At 40.5% G+C, this 18,596-nt stretch overlaps 1 protein-coding gene and 1 long non-coding RNA gene across 2 annotated transcripts; both read left to right on the forward strand.

Annotated features, from left to right (window-relative positions):
- The first annotated feature begins 759 nt into the window (after positions 1-759).
- LOC139695778 (uncharacterized) lies at positions 760-7,167 on the forward strand. Its single transcript, XR_011702390.1, has 3 exons — positions 760-926; positions 4,030-4,204; positions 7,084-7,167. It is a non-coding gene; the product is annotated as an uncharacterized lncRNA (long non-coding RNA).
- Positions 7,168-7,261: 94 nt separating this feature from the next.
- LOC139695770 (melanization protease 1-like) lies at positions 7,262-17,894 on the forward strand. The gene is made up of 5 exons (XM_071594549.1): positions 7,262-7,466; positions 8,772-8,874; positions 10,126-10,349; positions 14,784-14,891; positions 16,837-17,894. Exons 1-5 carry the CDS (start codon positions 7,367-7,369, stop codon positions 17,181-17,183), a joined length of 882 nt encoding a protein of 293 aa, XP_071450650.1. The 5' UTR covers positions 7,262-7,366; the 3' UTR covers positions 17,184-17,894.
- Positions 17,895-18,596: the final 702 nt, after the last annotated feature.

The following is an 18,596-nucleotide window of genomic DNA, read 5'->3' on the forward strand; positions in this document are numbered from 1 at the left end:
ACCTTGCGAGAGGTCGCCGAAGACGACTTCCAGGGCGCGTACCGGTCATGACAGAAAAAATATGTAGAGGCCCCAGGACAGTACTTTGAAGAATTTTAAGTGTTTGTTCAAACCTGTTCAATAAATTACTTTAGAAAAAATAATAGCTTTACTTTCGGAACGCACCCTGTAAAATATTACGTAAGAGACTTTTTTTCTTTGAAAGGGCTGAATTCTTTGAGAAAGGAGCTCCTAAGTTTTCCCCGAGCTCATCAACTTCCCAAATCACATTTATGCCTGAGGAACGTTACGGTATAAATATTTATAGTTTTTTTACAGATAAAAAAATCTACGCTTTGATCGCGAATGTTTTCACCCGCCCGTCACCGTTCCGCATCATCAGTCCGTGCGAAAAAGGTAAATACGAGACAAATGGCTATCCCGCGCAGCAGAACGGAGCAAGCAACTTACTCCTTCCTGTTTCAAAAATTCCACGGCCGGGAGGAAATCCTGCGGAAGTTACGCGTTCACCGGGTGTTGGGCGCGAACCTTCACGCCCCGGGCACGCCCAAAGTCTCAGAGGTTTGAGTGCGCGGGTCGTCCCTTGTGGCATGGAAGCTGGCCCGGAGCAGGAAGCCGCAAACACGAGGAGGGAAAGGGCCCCTCTCTTTTTTTCACTCTTTTTTTCACCCTTGAAAGAATTTGTGGCTGCCTTCCTCTCGTAGCGGAGAGGAAGACACGTCTCCTCAGTCAACACGACTCCGAGGGCATTGTCGACGCAGAGGCGCGCTCAGGGAGTCCCAAGGAGTTGATGAACCTCGCAGCGCGGGTCACGCCGTCCTCGCGATCCTCAGAAGTACCGGACGTTGTTGCGATGGGCGCCCCTCATCACCGGACTCTCCTCTGCCTACTCTTCATCATTTTGCTGTCACTGGCGACATCGCAGCGTGAGTATGATTAGGCTCGATCACCGTTCTAAATTTTGGAAAGCGATCACCTCACAACGAGTGTGGAATTCACATGAGATACTCTTCGAGTATAATGATCGGTGTATATAATTCAGAAAAGTAATGGTTAAAATAACTGGATGAGTATTCATAGTCTTTGATGCCGTCTGCCTCAAAGAGGTTGTTTTTTAATTTGGAACCCGACAGCTTTATACTCGTATTACTAAAAACTGTCGCACTTTTAAAACTCTCCAGAAAATGTATCTCCATTCCGGTTTGTCTGAATGTGACCATTTTCTTCCGGCATCTACCTCGCCCGCCAAAGTTCCAACTTCAGTGATGGCCGAGAGTATCCGAAAAACTTCAAAAATCTGTTCCATTTACTTTTCCTCCCTTGAAATTTACTGGAACAATTTTCTATTTTCTCACACAGTTCCAATGTCCCCACTCTTTGTTTCCACCTTATTTCATCCATATTTCTCCACTCTAAAGTCTTAAAAACCACCGTTTTAGCACGGAGAAAACATTGCCGGGGATATATAGAACCTCTTGGTCGATTCCACTGAGGAAATTATAATGATGCCTCCAGGATGTATAGGCGAAGGTCGGTATTAATTCCTGTATTCGCACTTGTGAGAGTTGTCTGACAATAAAGTGGATAAGGTCTAATAACATGCATTTTTACGAAAAACTGTGAATTATACCATAATCGCCTTTTCGGTTGGGCATGATTACGAAATGAGAGACAAGGTTAAAGTAGAGATCAATCAATGGTACAACAAACAAAAGAATAACTAGTCAAAAGTAGATGTTAAGTAAAGATGTTGGATATTAATCTGTACGAGATATGCTAACAACTTTAATAATTTATATAGTAGCCTTCCCTAAGGGACCACCACGTCCATGGAATAGAACCAGGAAAGATTCGAGAGGGATGGTTACACACAGAGGATCTATGAAGTAAATATATTAGGTCAGAAAGCATGGACATTGAAAGAGTTGAATTGAATGCCTTAGGTAGCGACAGCTAGGGATAAGGCATACTTGGTTACAAAATTGAATGGGTGTTAAGGGAATTGAAATCAATTAAGACCATGCATGGGGTTCATAATATTCCAGCGGAACAACTTAAGGATTTAGGAAAACGTGGGAGAAAGATTTTTGATAGAGCACCCGGTAGCATTTATGAGAGAGGAATTTGGCCGGAATATTTCATCAGATGAGTTTTATTGTGAGTTATGTTCCCATCCCAAAAAAGACAAAGGTGGACATAAGTGGTGAGGGCTATAGAACAGTAAGTTAAGTTTCGCACGGAGATAATGTGGTACTTAGGGTAAGAGGATGAAGAGGACGGCAAGCGGATATTTAGGAAATGATCAGTTTGGTTTTAGAGAGAGAATAGGCACACGTCATACCATAGCAGTAATGTTATCACTAATAGCAGAGAGGAACATTAAATTAGGATGTATTTGTTTGTTTCATAGATTTTGAAAAACCATTTGATTGGGTGAATTAGGCATAAATAATGAATGCGTATCAGAAAAAAATAGGTTCGAGGGGTAGAAGACTTATCCGCAACTACATGTGTTGGGCTACTCAGATGCGAGCTGCGGATGGAGTGTAGTGTTAGAAAGAGCGAGGAAATGGAGCATTGCAGTATAAACTGGATTGAAAAGGAAAGAGTATCAGCAGGCTGCAGGGAAAATCATGAGTGAGGAAAGGGAGCTGGGTACATTAGAGGAAAAATGGGAATAGTATATCAAAAAAGGGATATCGAAAGCCACAATTGAAGCCATAGGAACAGTAAATAGGAAAAGGACAGGGGAACGATGGATTACGGGCGAAATGGGTGGAAAGATAGATTAGAGAATGAAATGGAAGAATGTAAATGCAGAAATAGGTAGAAGGAAGTACAAAGAATTAAACAATTATTTGAGACGGGTAACAAATAGAGCGAAAGAAGCATGGTGAAGGCGCAGTGCGAGGATATGGAAAGTTTACAGAGGAATGGTGAAATCGTTGCGCCATACGATAAGGTTAAAACACTATCGGGAAGTAAGAAGCGAAAATCTGCGTTACCGGTTAGAGATAATTTGGGTAAAATAATAGTTGAAACAGAAAAGACTCAAGAGAGATGATATACAACATAACTGTACGGTAAAAATATTTGGCCAGTAGGCCAAAAAATTTTTATCGAGTCAACCACTATTTAGCATTGCCGTGCATCAATTTCAAAGTGGAAGAACCATTCTCCTTGACCGGGATCGCTTGATGTCCCGCTGAGTGCTTTATGCAGTTAAGCTACCGAGGCGTCCCATTACATTCCGAAATTTTGGGGAGCTTTTAAAGGAACAAGGTCTTATAGCGAAATACCGTAATTACAATGTCTCAGGTGGTCGTAGTCGTGCGCGTTGCGTCCCGGTCCACAAGGTTAAAACCAAATTTAAAACACTTGTTAATTTAAAAGCCCCCAAAATGTCGGAGTGTTAGAGGAACCCTAGGAGTACGCAGGAGGACGCAGTGTAAGGTGTCGGTTTAACCACGCCTCAGTAGCAATCGACCGGATATTGAGGGATCTGGGTTCGAATCCCAGTCAAGGCGAATGATTTTTACTCTGTGAAATTGTTGCATTGAAATGCACATTAGCGGATGACTCCGTTAAAAGTTACTGTTGCGGCATCTCCCGCAGTTTCTTTGGAATTTGTCAAAGTATAAACACCATAAGTGTTTAAAGTTAGCTTTAACATCGTGGACTGTGGCGCGTCGCGCACGACTACGAATGCCTGTGACATTGTATGTACGGTATTTCGTCACAACATCTCGTTCCTTTAAAAGCCCCAAAATTTCAGAGTTTAATAGGACGTCTCGGTAGCTTAAGTGGCTAAAGCACTCGACCTGATATTGAGGGATCTGGGTTCGAATCCCAGTCAAGGCGAATGATTCTTACACTCTGAAATTGTTGCATTGATTACTGTGTTTTTAAACCTATATCTAATCGTAATGTAATTGACACTGATAATTTTGGTGGTCAATCAAAATCTTTGATTTTGTTTCCTGGTTTAGCCTGAGCTGTGTTCATGAATAGCACTTTCTATTTACGCAGCGAAGGAGGACCGATACGGCGGGAAGAAGCAAGAAAAGAGGCCATGGTGGGCAAACATACTAGATCCGATAGAGAAACCACTGCGCACTATACAGAGTGCCCATTTGCTGCTCATAGGTCAAAAGAAGAATCAAGGCCGCGGATTTTCAGACCGAGTTCAGGATAAGGTCAAGAGGTATGTTGTTTTCTTTAGAGGTAAATTTCACTAAGTCGTTTAGCCGGTTAAGGCGAGCCGTTCTGCGATGCACGCTCCGCCTGGGTAAAATTAGGCTAATGAGCGGAACGTTCGAGAAGAGGTAATCATTTTGAATATACCAGGCTCAGAATGTCGACCACACGATATTAATGTGCTGTGGATCATCAAGTTATCGACTGCATATTCAATCAACTTATGTCTTTTATGACGTTCATCTATGTAGACAACATCCCCTTGAAACTTTACGCATAATAGTTTGTGGTAATGTGAGGGAAAGTAAATTTCAAATACTTTGCATCTATTTGTGGGTGCTTGGGCTCTTTAAAGCACATTCGAAACCCATAACTCGGTATATAAAACCTTTTTTGCATAATTTCAGGCCAGGGTCGAAATCTGCTAAATGTATATCTGCTGTGAATGTACCAATGAATGAAAATATGGAAGTACAATTTTTTGCCTCAATTTCCAGTCCAGACCAGTCCTCAATATGGTGGGGCGTTAGCCCTCACAAAATATCGCTGCTTCGGCGTGACAATCTTCCACCCCTTCAGCGTCAATAACTGTGAAATCAGCACTCAAAATGAACATTAGTGAGCGAATGTGTACATGTTGAACGCGAACCTTTCCAGTGTATTTTGAAATGCAGATTTAAAAATATATATTTCACACTAAATCGGTGAAAAATTCTTTTTCTGCAAAACTTTTATGCAAAAATCCAAGGGTAATGAGGCTGGTGGACTAATATCGAATGTTGAATGACTAAAAAAAACGTTCTTTATGTTTGATATGAGGCATATTTGAAAAGTGAGAGCCGTTTTCTATTAAATATTAACGGATCTGAACAAATTTATTCGCATTAAGCGCCATTTATTGATTATTTACAAAGTCACTGAAGCAATTGTTTCATTCAATAGTCGTTTGCCTGCCGGTGAATGCAGATAACAATGCCCGCAAAAGTCGTTGATCCTGCCTGTGGCGAATGGCGCGCTCTGATTCGACTGTTGAGAGCGGTGCGTCTCGGTTAGGTGGGAGGGAGGTGGACGGGAAGGGGGAGTTAACAGATATCATAGGGTTCACAATTAAGGAAGTTTGAGGGACAGGGAAGAGCAGGGATGAGAGAGAGGTATTTATTTGAGAAGCTTCTGTTTCCGAAGGGAATTGGTGATGAGTATAGAGCAGATTTTGCATATTGCGCGATTGTATGGCGCCGGATTGATTTTGAAAAGCGGTGTGGATTTTAAAAAGAGATCTTTATTATAAAGATTTTCCGGGAATTTAAACGTTTAAGAGATGTATTCGATCTAACTTTGTTGTCAAATTCCTTCCGACACGACCGCATGGGACTGCCATTTAATGAACGGAGTGCTCGTCACAGTATTGCTTGCCCTGCTTTGTTGTTATCAAGCTACTTCTCCCATCCTTCGTGTCTCTCTCTCTGTGGGGGGGGGGGGGAGGACACGCCTCCTCTGTCTGCCTGCAGCGGTGTGTCACATTCCCCTCTACCTGTGTCCTTTGGGGGCGGAGACCATAAGTTAAATGTCCATGCAATAGTAGAATTTCCCCATCTTACTTTCCAATTCTACATGACCTGTCTTGTTAATGGTGGAGGACTGTTATACAAATGGTTTGGTTCATTTTTATACCTTTTTTTGCATAGCAAGTAACCAAATAATTAGGTGAATTAACCCCATTTGAATAAAACCTTTCTCCCTTCTTATACATGTTCACACGTTATTTGATAGCTTTTGAAGAATATTTTTGCCTTTCTCCCATATCCTCCCTTAAAACTTTTACCCTTCCCACCTTGCACCTTGCACCCCCTGCCAAACACATTTTTGGTCGATCGCGGGGTATTTACGTAGATGCGGATGAGTACGTTGGCGGTAACTTTATTGCCAGTAGATCTCGTAGAATAATGGTCTTTTTGATATGCACGCTGGGGAAGTAAGTTGCGTAAGCAGTGTCGTGTTTGCTGTTGTTGCGGGATTTGGGAATAAATGAGTGATTGAGAATTTTTTGAGCGGCGACGACAACTTTTGAAGTGAAGAAACACTTATTTGTTTGTGTGATTAATATATATTCATATCAATATATATTAATATGAAATGAGGTGGGACATTCTTTGTGAGAAGGAAAATTTTGATATCTGGGAAAGTGATTTTTGTGCCTGAGATCGTGAAGGTGACAGGAAAAGAGGATGCTGAATTGAGGGAAGAAATAACTGTTTAAACAAATTGAATGCCAATTCACCAAACGAGAAGTACGAGGGTATGTATACTGAAAACACATGCTTGTAGACACAAACAAAATCAACTTCAGAAGCACTCCTGGTGGCATGTGGAAGTAACATTCCTCCTCAACTCGCATGCGCAGGTTTGAGGTCGTTACATTCATCCAGTGCATTTTGAAAAGCGGAAATATGGAGACGTGTTCTAGTGCTATGTCAACGCGAGTTAACTTAACTAATGACCCGCAAGCCGCCGCAAGAGCATGTGGCGGGGGTTTCAGGGCACCATCTATCAACTAACATGCACACGCACCTGTCTTTGCAATGTTTAATTTTGTTCCGACTTGTCAATTAAATTTTTGATATTTCTGAAGTGACTTCGGTATCTTACTATGAAGACTCCTAATTGTCCGAGGAAGTAATGAGTATTTGTATCTATTTGTACTGGAATATATATCTCTTATTTTATTGTTTATTGTTTTACTTGTAATAATGTTAAGAGCAACACCATTTTTTTGTACTGACGGTAACCCTGAGGGCAAGCCTATTTTAAAACCAATTTTTGAAGACGAAATAACAAATTCCTATTTCCTACCACTGTGGCTCCTTCCAATTGACCAATGACGTTCAGCACAACGCTGAAATCTTTGCCGTTAATGGTCGCCAATCAGACGACGGCATCCACGGCGGTGTCCACGGCAGGGTCCACGGCAGGGTCCACGGCGGGGTCCACGGCGGCGTCCACGGCGGCGTCCACGGCGGCGTCCACTGCGGGGTCCGCGGAGGGTTCAACCATCAAGGCTCCGACTAGCACCCTGGCCACTCCGGATCCAGCATCGACTAGGATCGGGAAAACAAGCGCCACTCCCGTCGACGAGGACTCGTTAAAAGTGAGGGCAAACCTACGTCGCTTCATGGAGGAGCCGTGCGGAGTAAGCCTGGAGTCTCGAATCATAAAGGGAGAGCCGACGATGCCGGGAGAGTTCCCTTGGCTGGCTCTGATGCAGGTTAAGGGTAAGTTCTTGAAGCGGGTTTACCTCCGAGATTTACAAAACTAATGCAGAATTAGATAAATCAGTTCATGATAAAGCGAGGGAGAGAGTAAGAGCCCTAGGGTTGGTTAATAAAAGTTTTTACACATCGGTGGATGGCGGTGAAATTCCTCGAATGGGAGACCGTTTTAGTCAAATGAAGCACTCATTATAATTTTCACAAATCGCCATTAACTTTATTTGATTAAATAGTCCGAATAACACGCGAAAACTCTTTGATTCATTAGGTTCAAGGGTGCTCGGTTAATACAACATTAAGACAACGACACACTATCGATGCGCTAGTAGTAGTTATTAGGGGAGGCAACTGACAGCTTAGGTCATTTGCGCCATTAGGGATGGACAGGAAAGGATGAAGGGTGGAGAGAAACCCGGCGTCGGCATTAGCCTACTCTTTACGAAAGGCGCCAAGGGGTCCGCAGTTTAACGACGGCGTACTCACTCAAAGTGCCCTCCACAAAGCACCAGAAGTAGGGATTGAGATACCACTGAAAAATATTCAACACCGCCGGGATTTGAACCCGGTTCCTCTAGGTGGAAGCCAGTACGATAACCACAGCACCATCTTGATCCCCTTGATGGTTATTATCAAAGCAGCTCTCGCGGATTTTTTTCCTCGTAATGCTATCAATTTAGATGCCTTTTTTGACTTAGAAACATGATTTATTGTAAAAGCAGCCGCTTACTGTTATTTTTTAACCATAATGTGTAGTTCGTAAGAAGATGAAAAATATAATCAAAAGTAATTTTAGGTTTTATGCTATATTTTTAACATCGAAATTTGATTCGGTTAACTTTCTACCTTATGTAAGCTTCCCAACTTATCCGCAAATATATTCATTATTTAACATATCATAGGGTTATTTTGTCTTCTACAAAGACCTTACTCTCCATTTATTACCTTCCGGGGTCCATTGCACAAGGTGCTTACTTGACCACATCTCCTTGAAAGTTTCCTTCATCTTGTTGTGACGCTCTATCAGAAATATTTATTTGTCCCTTCTTTGGGAGAATTTTCGAATGACCCCGCAGTCTATCCATTTATGTTGAAAAACTTAAAACTAGGCGTGTTGAAGTTAATATGTCTTTAGATGGAATAAGATCTGACGTTTAGATTTCTACGTTTGTTTTACTTAAATATTGGATAAATTTCCTGCCTTTCGATTTATTTCAATAAATAATGATTTGCTTAGTAATTAATTTGAACAGCTATGAAGTTATTTTTACGTGATGATTTCCTGACTGCCTTCCTATTTCCATTTTATAGATGTTTACTTTGGCGGCCTCAAATTCATATGCGGTGGCACCCTCATTAATGACAGATACGTTATTACTGCTGCACACTGCGTAAAGGACTTCAGATATGAACTGTAAGTATTGGCTCTGCCATTTAACGGGCTCAGTAAAATCCTTTTAAAATGAACAAGTTAAAAAACTCACAATGAATATTCAACCTTCGCATTTCCTCGAGAAATTGGAGACAATCCAGACAATTAATACCTAGCTTAAAGGAAGGAATGAAGATCAACTTTAAATCTTACGAAGAAATTACGCAAATGTTAACAGGACACGGGGAGTTTAGATCATACCTCAAGAAAATAGGGAAAAAGAGGATGGGACATGTGAATGCATGATGGAGGCGGACACGCCAACACACACACGAGTCCTTTATTGGCCAATTTATGCCGAGGAAAGACGCGAACTGGAAGTTATCCTTGGATATTTGCATAAATTCCAACAATTTGGGAAATATCTGAACGAGGAACAGATTAGGAACATATTGGATACATATTTATCAACAAAAAAAGATAAAGTGGGAATGGGGAGAACGACGGAAAGAAAGAAATCTGTAACTCATATTTCGTAAAAAAAATTAACGAAATTGTATGGAGTGTTTAAAAATAAGGTACCCCAAAAAAATTGAAACAATAAATTACCCGATTCTAATCAAACGGGCCAAATAAATTATTAATATTATGACCTTGGATTTTTAGTGACCGAGCAACCAATTATCCTCAATAATTAACCCGAGGGGTTGTTTTGCTGGGCGATGTTAAGTCTCAACTCAAAATAAACCCTGTGTATGAATTAAGCAATTAGGTTTGAGAAATTTGCACTTTCAGATAAGGGGGGCCATTTCCCTTAAATTTGTAGTATCCATAAAACACGGCGCTCGGATGCTTCAAAGGGTTTCCACAAGTTATCACCCAGAATTTTAAGCAGGGAATGTCCGGCAATATGTCAACTTCTCTTCCCAGTAGGATGTCAAGGCATCTCCAAAATCACTGTAATCGACCATTCGGTAGGTTTGTTGGGCTTAGGGTAGAGCTCGCCGAGTACCTACGGCTATATCTAAGCCCTAAATGGAATAATTTGGATTAAAATGCTTGCATAGGGATACGATGGACTAATTGTAAAAAGAGGTGATTTTCAATACACATGTGTACGAATGAATAATTTCCTATTCATCCGAGGTCCTCCCATCCATTCCTATCCCGCTGATTCTCTCTCTCTCTCTCTACTTGACCCTCAGGGGTTCAGGGATTGTAGAAGATACTCCCTAGTCTCAATCTCGCCCCAAAATAAAGATGACTGTGTATATATATTTCAATCAATCGTAGGGTATCGGTTCGCTTGGGAGAATACAACACCGAAACGGATGACAAGTATTGCTCGAAATTGGATGAAGCACTCATGACGAAACTAGAGTATGAAGATTGTCGTGCAGAGCCTCCAAAGGATTATCCAGTGGAAAAGCAGATAGTGCATCCAGAATACGCCCCGGGCAGGAAGCTCCCCAATGACATCGCACTGGTGCGCCTTCAGGGTTCAGTGGAGTATACATGTGAGTAACAAAATTACAAATATACATTAGTTCATATGTACATATATATATATATATATATATATATATATATATATATATATATATATATATATATATACATACATATACATGTACATAAACATATACATATATATATACATAAGTTTAGATGAGTTTTATGCCTTAGTTCATATTTATCCTAATGGGTAAATTCTTCCAACAAGTTTCACTGCTTAAATCAATTTTCTTTCTATACATCTTCATTAAAACTTCGGAAACTCTTTCTCTACGATTATATTTGCTCAATTGAGGCGATTAGCAAAGTCGAAATTCTTCGGTATAAACAAATTTTTAAAATATTTAATCAAAAATTGACCAACATGCTTATTTTTCAAAATTGGAACAATCTCGTTTATGTGTTCGCAAATATGAAGGTAAACGTTGAAAAACGAAATAGCCGCGACCGTAAACAATTTCCGGTCTCCGCTATTTCGTTTTTCATTGCTCCACGACCGTAAGTACGTTCATTTTATATTTACATAGGAGTAAATTAAAATTCATTCTATTTAAAGTTTCAGACCCAAATTTGTCAGCGGATTCCCTGTTTTTCCATATTCATAAAAATTTGCACTCACATATTCATAAATTAATTAATTCAAACGGGAGAAAATGTGCATTAAAATCAACATATACGTAATAAGCCTATGGATATATATATATATAAATAACGGAATAAATTTGAATAAACGAGTACTTTTTTGACCACACAAAATCAATGTAATCCAGCAGTGTTGAGCACATGAGCACGAAAAATTATTAAATGTTGCATCATATTCCATTGCGGATTTCCACAATTCAAAGAAAATCTAAAATTTATCTAGTTAATTTTTTCGCCTAAAATTCTCTCAAATGTTGACATGTTTCCTCTATGGCTACCTTACGGATTAACAGTAATTTAGAAATATATCGATTTTCGATATGGTAATATTTTTCCCTATCGGCTAAGTATTTGCAAATATATCGGCATAGTTTCTTAATGTTTAATGGAAATATAATTGAATCCCAATCGTTGATGAAGTTAATAATTACTTGTACCAACATTTAAGCGTGAAGTCATTTTGAAGCTTTAAAAAATTTAGTATGGCTATACCAACAAATGAGGACCAGCGGAATTACTTACTTATTCGGTGATTTTCTTATGATGCTAGCAAATGCAGGAGTGTTTAACGATAGCTACCACGGACATCGGTCAGTACGTGGGACTATTGCCCCAGGTACTGATACTGAGGAACCGAAGCACTGAGAAATGCCCATATTTTTGCTCATAGGTACAAGAATATAGGCACTGCAGGGGAGGAGCAAATTCAATGATTCAGCGCCATCCAGAAAATAAACTACGTGTATTATGTAAAATATTAGGCGATCAAGCGTGCTTACTTTGTTCCCTGAAATAATATTTAATGTATTATTAACTACAAAAACACTGATAGGTTAAAACATATTCTGACATCTGCTTTTGGAATATAGTACTGGTTTTTCCGAAAAAGTAATAATTGACGTAATTACATGAGATAAGATGAATATTGGAAAGTTATGTTCCTACAAGCTTGCTTTGCTTAATCCATCCTTTGGAAAGATGCAACCAGATTAACGAAGAAGTTAAATTGGGATTTTATTATTTCACAATGAGTTGGACATATCATTAATTATCTAATTTACATGCATTCTTCGCTGTAACTGTAGATATTTTAACTTCTGCCGATATCATAGCTATTAGCAATTTTATTTATCTTTATTTTAACTTAATAATGAATGTTAGTAATATACGGATGGATACGGATGGTATGCATGTACCTTGTATGTACACTTGTTATACATCTGGCATACATGTATTTATGTATGTATACTTGTATCTTTTTTCGATATGTTGATATATTTCTTAAGCCGGCGTACCTACCGCAACGACAAGAAAGGAGTATCAGCAAACTGTATAGAAAATTTGAATGAGGAAAGAGAGAATACAATAGATGAAAAATGAAGACATCGATGAGAATATAAAAAATGGGATATCGAAAGCCGCAAACTGAACAATAAATGGGAAAAGAACAAGGAAGCCATGGGTTGCAGACGAGATGATTTGAAAGATAGACGATAGAAGAAAATTCAAGAATGCGAACACAGATAGTTAGATAGTAGTAGTTTTGAGGGGAGGCGACCGACAGCTAAGGTCATTTGCGCCATAGGGGATGGACAGGAAAGGATGAAGGGTGGAGAGAAACCCGGCGTCGGCATTAGCCTACTCTTTACGAAAGGCGCCAAGGGGTCCGCAGTTTAACGTCCCATCCGACGGACGGCGTACTCACTCAAAGTGCCCTCCACAAAGCACCTCAAGTAGGGATCGAGATACCTCTGAAAAATATTCAACACCGCCGGGATTTGAACCCGCGCCCTCAGGGTGGGAAGCCAGTACGTTAGCCCCCGCACCATCTCGATCCCCCAGATAGTTAGATAGAAGAACAGAAGGTAGAAGTAACGAAGTATTATTCGTTGAATCGTCTGAGGCGAGAAACTAAAAGGGTGAAAGAGGCGTGGTGGAACTGAGCGCCAGAGAGTTGGTGCGTCGTGGAGGAAGGTGAAAGCACTGTCAGGAAATGGGAAGTGAAAACCCATGCAGGAAATCAAAGAGAAGCCCGGAAAATTATTGATTGAACCAGGGAAGATCCAAGAGAGATGAAAAGAATATTTAGGGAAACTATATTGTAAAACCATTAGGCCAGCAAGCTTAAACATAGGAAGAGAACATGATGTAGATGAGGGTAGCATAGCTTCAGACATACTTGATGGAGAGGGAGAAAGGGCATTAAGGGAACTGAAATGAAACGAGGCCTTGGAAGTAGACGACGACCCCGCTGCCGTACTTCAAAGTTTTAGGAAAAGGCGGAAGGAAGAATATTCATGGACTAATTTGTAGCATTTATGTGGGAGGAATTTGACCGGAAGGCTTCGTTAAATGAGTGTTAGTTCATATTCTAAAAAAGGAAAAGGGAGCAATATGGGAGGACTAAGCATAGAACGCTAAGTCTGATTTCTAATGCAACCATACTAGTTCACTGAATCTTAAGCAAAAGAATGATGATTAAATAGGGATTGGCCAATTTGGGTTCAGAAATGGGAGAGGCACGCGTGATACCATTGCAGTAATGAGGTTCCTAGTTGAACTTGGAACAGAATTAAGATGTATTTTCTTGTTTCATTGACTTCGAGAAGGCGTATGATGGGGTGAATTGGGTAGAATTAATGGATTCATTGCTAAAAATAGGAGCGGATTTGAGGGATCGGAGACATATTATCCGCAATCTTTATGTCTCATATACTTCTCAGGTGAAAGTGGGGTATGGACAGTCAGACAGTGTTAGACAAAGTGGTAATACAGATGTTTCCATTATTATCGGTGCCTTTGAACGTATATATTGAGGATACGGTTAAAGAGACATGTTAAGAACTGGAAATGGGAATGAAAGTCGGCGGGGAGTTCATAATATATGTTAGGTAGGCACATGATAAAACTTAAGTTCGTCAGTCAACCAAGGGATTGCAAGCATCGCTGAATAAATTGAAAAGTCAGTGAGAATAAACGTAAATAAAGTGAAGGTTATGAGGTTTCCATAATGAGAAAGGGGAAGTTACGTTTAAATATGAGGACATGAGGAGCTAAAGCAGGCGGGAGAGTTTATATATCTCGGAAGGGCTTTGGGCCAAAATGTTCAAAGTGGTAGGGACACCAGGAGAAAAACCGCGTTAGACAAAGAGCTTTCACGAGGATTAGGGATTTGTTGGAAGGGACGTTGAGTAAGAATGTTTAGAAAAGGCTCATCAAAACTTTGATACAGGCGCCATACAAAACCATACCATACCTGTATGGTATGGTTTTGTATGGCGCGCAAACATAGTCAATAAAGGAAGGCGATAGGTATAGAATGGGAGCTTTTGAAATGTGTGTGTGGAGAAGGATAAGGAAGGTGTGGTGGAGAGAAAGGAAGACGGGCGAGGAGTTGCACGGAATGGTGGAGGAGGGGAAGGGGATTATTGGGAGAAATCATGAGGAGGCAGGAGAGATGGATTCAGGGCGTTTTGGGTAGCGATGAGATGTTGAAGACTGTGATAAAGAACGATAGGCAAATGAGGTAGGGATAAGGACAAAGGATAGGTAGGTTGTTGGATGGAATGAAGAGAGAATGTGAGCAGATGCAGAATGTAGAAGGGTTTATTGTAGTGTCGGGTGTCAGGAAGTGTTTTGTTAGGAGACGCAAGAAGTAGTCTATGCCCATCCAAAACCTACGAAAAACAATAAATTACCAATTATATTAATATTAATTATCTTTTTCATGCTATCAAATCTCTTTCCTTTAGCATGCTCGAATACTAACTAACCGTTGAATAATTCTCCACCAGCTTACATAGCACCGGTGTGTCTGCCGATTGGGGATCTCACCCTGAGTGCAGCTGACATAAAAGTAGGCGTGAACGCCACAGTCGCTGGATGGGGGATGACGGAGAAACGTAAGTAATTGCCCTTACCCTCAAAACGACACAACAGGGCATGCATAAACTCACTTAAAAACTCGCTTAAAATTCACGTCAACGCAAACTTCTGGTTACATACCAAGTAACATCAAAGCTGGTGCATGTTTAGAATGAACTTAAGCTAAAAACTGATGTAATAACTTGTATGCATAAACGGAAGAAATTAAAAAAAATATTTGAGGTAATTTTAACCAATAGCAAATTAAAAATAGAGAATATTTCTTAGAGCCTGAGAGCAATTAAAAAAATAAAAATGTACTTAAGAAGTAAATTTCATTTTTCTTTAAATAGTTGCTTTGCGTGTTTAGCCTGGATAATGTGTGTCCGAAATATAAATGAAATTTTTACACAATCACTATCACATTCAGAAATTCCATAAATGCTAATTTAACCTATTCCAAAATACACTTACAAATTTTTTGTACACTTTTTCCATGGTACATTTTTCGTACTTTTCACTATTGGATTAAAAATTGCACATAAAATAAAATATCTATCTTCGATTATTGTTCAATCAATAAGTTACAAGTGATTGGGTTACGTTGATACAATGCAATACAAGACAAATGAGAACAAGTGAATGGCTCTTCCAATAAAATCATATTCCTGAATGTTGATTGTTGCTAACTTTTTTCTGAGTGTAGAAATATCTCTCTGGGCTTCCACTGGTCGAAAGACTCATTTCTGGCCAACTTCGGCCAGAAAGGAGACTCACCCTGTGGAAGACCCGAGAGAATTTCTTCACGCAAATCGCCGATAAAGCTCCAGACTATAATTGATTTTTTGAGTTTAGCATCAACATAATTAAAAAGAAATTTAATTTATTTCAAAATCCCGACCAATGCTCACTTCTTGAAGCTACATCCATATATATATAGTATTTAGATCATTCCGCAATCACACTAGTTGCAAGGACATAAATGGTCGCATGTCTTACGGAGCGGTATCTAACGAAAGAAAACCAGCTTCTCTCCGAACAGTCAGGGAATTGCGTAGGGAAGAGTTTTGCCCATTATTTCATTCAAATGGACATCGTAAAATCGCGGCCTTAGGATGGATTTTAATCTTTACGATCAACAGAAGTTTCAAAGGTGAAGAGGACTGTAGAAATTCAAAGCTTATGCCTTTTTTACGGAAGATAGATTATTTTGATGCACGTAGTTTGAGCGATATAACGATTTGAACTGGCATTTATTTTTGTCGCCAACGGTCGAAAGCGTATTCAAACTTTGCTCTAAGATGCACCCTAGGTGTCAAAGTTAAATGGAAGTGAAAGATTTAAGTAAATTCTATTCAATCGTAACTGCCATTTAACATCCGGAATATTTTATGAAATCTACATCTGCATCATCTACATATACATAATACCCCGCAAGCCGCCGAAAGGGCGTGTGGCGGGGGATAGTATGTCACCACCCGTAAAAAGGAACAAAACCACATGCAAAATCAATACATACATGCAAAAATATACCCGCAGTGGCGTATACATTCATGTAAAAATCCCTTCATTTCGCACGCATGTAAATACATATACTATCATCTAACAAATAATTGCACCTTAGGGTGCAGTAAGAAAATTATCCAATAAAATTCAAACTAGAATTTGAAAAGTAAGAAGGCGAAATTCCACTACCACATGGACATGCAAAATAAAACGGTCTCCTCCCACAAGGACACCGGTAGGGAATGTGACCCAACGCTGCAGGTAGCGGGAGGGTCCCCCTAGGAGAGAGACGAGGGACAGAAGGGTAAACTTAAAAACAGAACAGGCAGAACAAACAATACTGTAAAGAGCACTACATCATTTGAAGGCATTCTAATGAGGTCATGCGGAAAGAAAGGGTTTAGACAACAAGCCTTAGAAGCCCTCCGTTTGGAGAGCGAAGAATATTAAGTGGACCAATCTTGACTATCCTTACAGTTAGCAACAGTCCTGTTCCGCTGAAGGCCAACCTGCCCATCATGGAATACAGCGCGTGCAAGAGGCTCATCCCGGACATGATCCCTGGAAAACTGTGCGTGGGGGACAACGTGGGGAGCAGTCCGTGCTTCGGGGACAGCGGCGGCCCCGTCATCATCCGGACCATGATGATTCCATTCGAGGAGGACACGAACGAAGTGGAGGAGAGCGGCTTCACCGGCTACACGAGAAGTGTCCTCCTCGGGGTGGTGTCCTCCGGGCCCGGTTACTGCAACATCATCCAGCCCACGCTCACCACCAACGTCCTCGAGTACACTCTCTGGATCCTCAAGAACATAGATCTGTGAATCGGAGCCGCCCGGTCAAACGAGTCAACCTTTCAACATCAAACGTGACGTTACATCACGAAGCGTGGGGATGAACGCTGATATTTTATTCTCTGCCAAAAAAAAATTTAAGTCTCGAGGATGACGCGAAATTATTCAAAATTCTCTTCTGGTTGGCTCTCCACCACGGAGGCACGGGGGGGGAGCTAAAGAAGAGAGACCCCTGAATATCCATCTCCTCACTCGTGTTTGTGCCAAGAATTTGATGGAAAGCGAGATGTGGCGCGCTATCTGGTGATTGTGAAGCCTCATTTATGACGAATGACAGTCTGACATTTACGTTGGCCTAAGAGATGGATCACAATGTTTTTAAGAATCATCATTAACAATGAATAACTGATCGAGTCGCTCAGGTGATATCGCTCAGAGTTTTATACACCTAAGCTTTGTTCTATGAACATGAACTCCTTATGAACCCGGTACGGACTATGGCGCATTAGTATTGATTTAACTACTTGGGCGCACGATCGTAAAATGTGGCTCCATCTTACCGTCTTAAAATATGGGGCCAAATATCCAAGAAAATCATATCAGTTGAATGTGGTTCGGCGTAGCTTCACTTGAGGCCTTTGCCTTTGTGTGCAAGAGTTTTTCGTTGACATCTGTGAAATTTTCCTCAGAGATACGATCTAGCTCTTCTCATAAAATTAAGCTACAATCTCAATAAACTGTTGCGATGTTATTCGCGACCTTTCGCGTCTTGATTTCATTTTCTGTGTTATTAACATTGTAAATGGAAGCATCATCATAATTTTCCCTTTTTCCTGAATAATCAACAGTTGAGGTCCAATTGAATGTTTAGGATTTTAAAATAAAGACTGTACGAATTTTGACGAAACATCACAGCCTTGAGAGAGACAGTAGGAGTATATTTTCCCCCTGATAAATTCTTGTTTGAAATTAAGACGAAAGTAAAGAGTGGGAGGTGAGTATTGTAAAAGGTAATATTCGGGTGTTATTCGAGTAAGTTAGGGGATGGGGATGGTACGGTGGTTAGCGTACCCCGAGGGCCCAGGTACAAATGCTGCAGATATTTTTCAGTGGCATCCCGATCCCTAATTGAGGTGCTTTATGGGTGCACTTTGAGTGAGCGGACCCCTTGGCGCCTTTCGTTTAGAGTAGGCTAATGGACCGACGCCCAGGATTTCCACCACCCTTACTCCTTTCCCATCCATCCCTAATGGTGAAACATGACCTCAGCTCTAGGTCACCTCCCCTAATAACTACTTCTACTCGAGTGAGTTAAGTAGAAAATGAAACACACTATTGCCGGAGGCAAAATGTTTTAATCCTTATATCCCTATATCCTTTATTATATTTGCCAAGGCTTAGAGGAATTCAAACACATTAGGAATCAGCAAAAATGTCGGATGA

Source organism: Hetaerina americana, unplaced genomic scaffold, assembly GCF_022747635.1.
Source record: "Hetaerina americana unplaced genomic scaffold, ioHetAmer1.1.p SCAF_63, whole genome shotgun sequence".
NCBI lineage: Eukaryota > Metazoa > Arthropoda > Insecta > Odonata > Calopterygidae > Hetaerina > Hetaerina americana.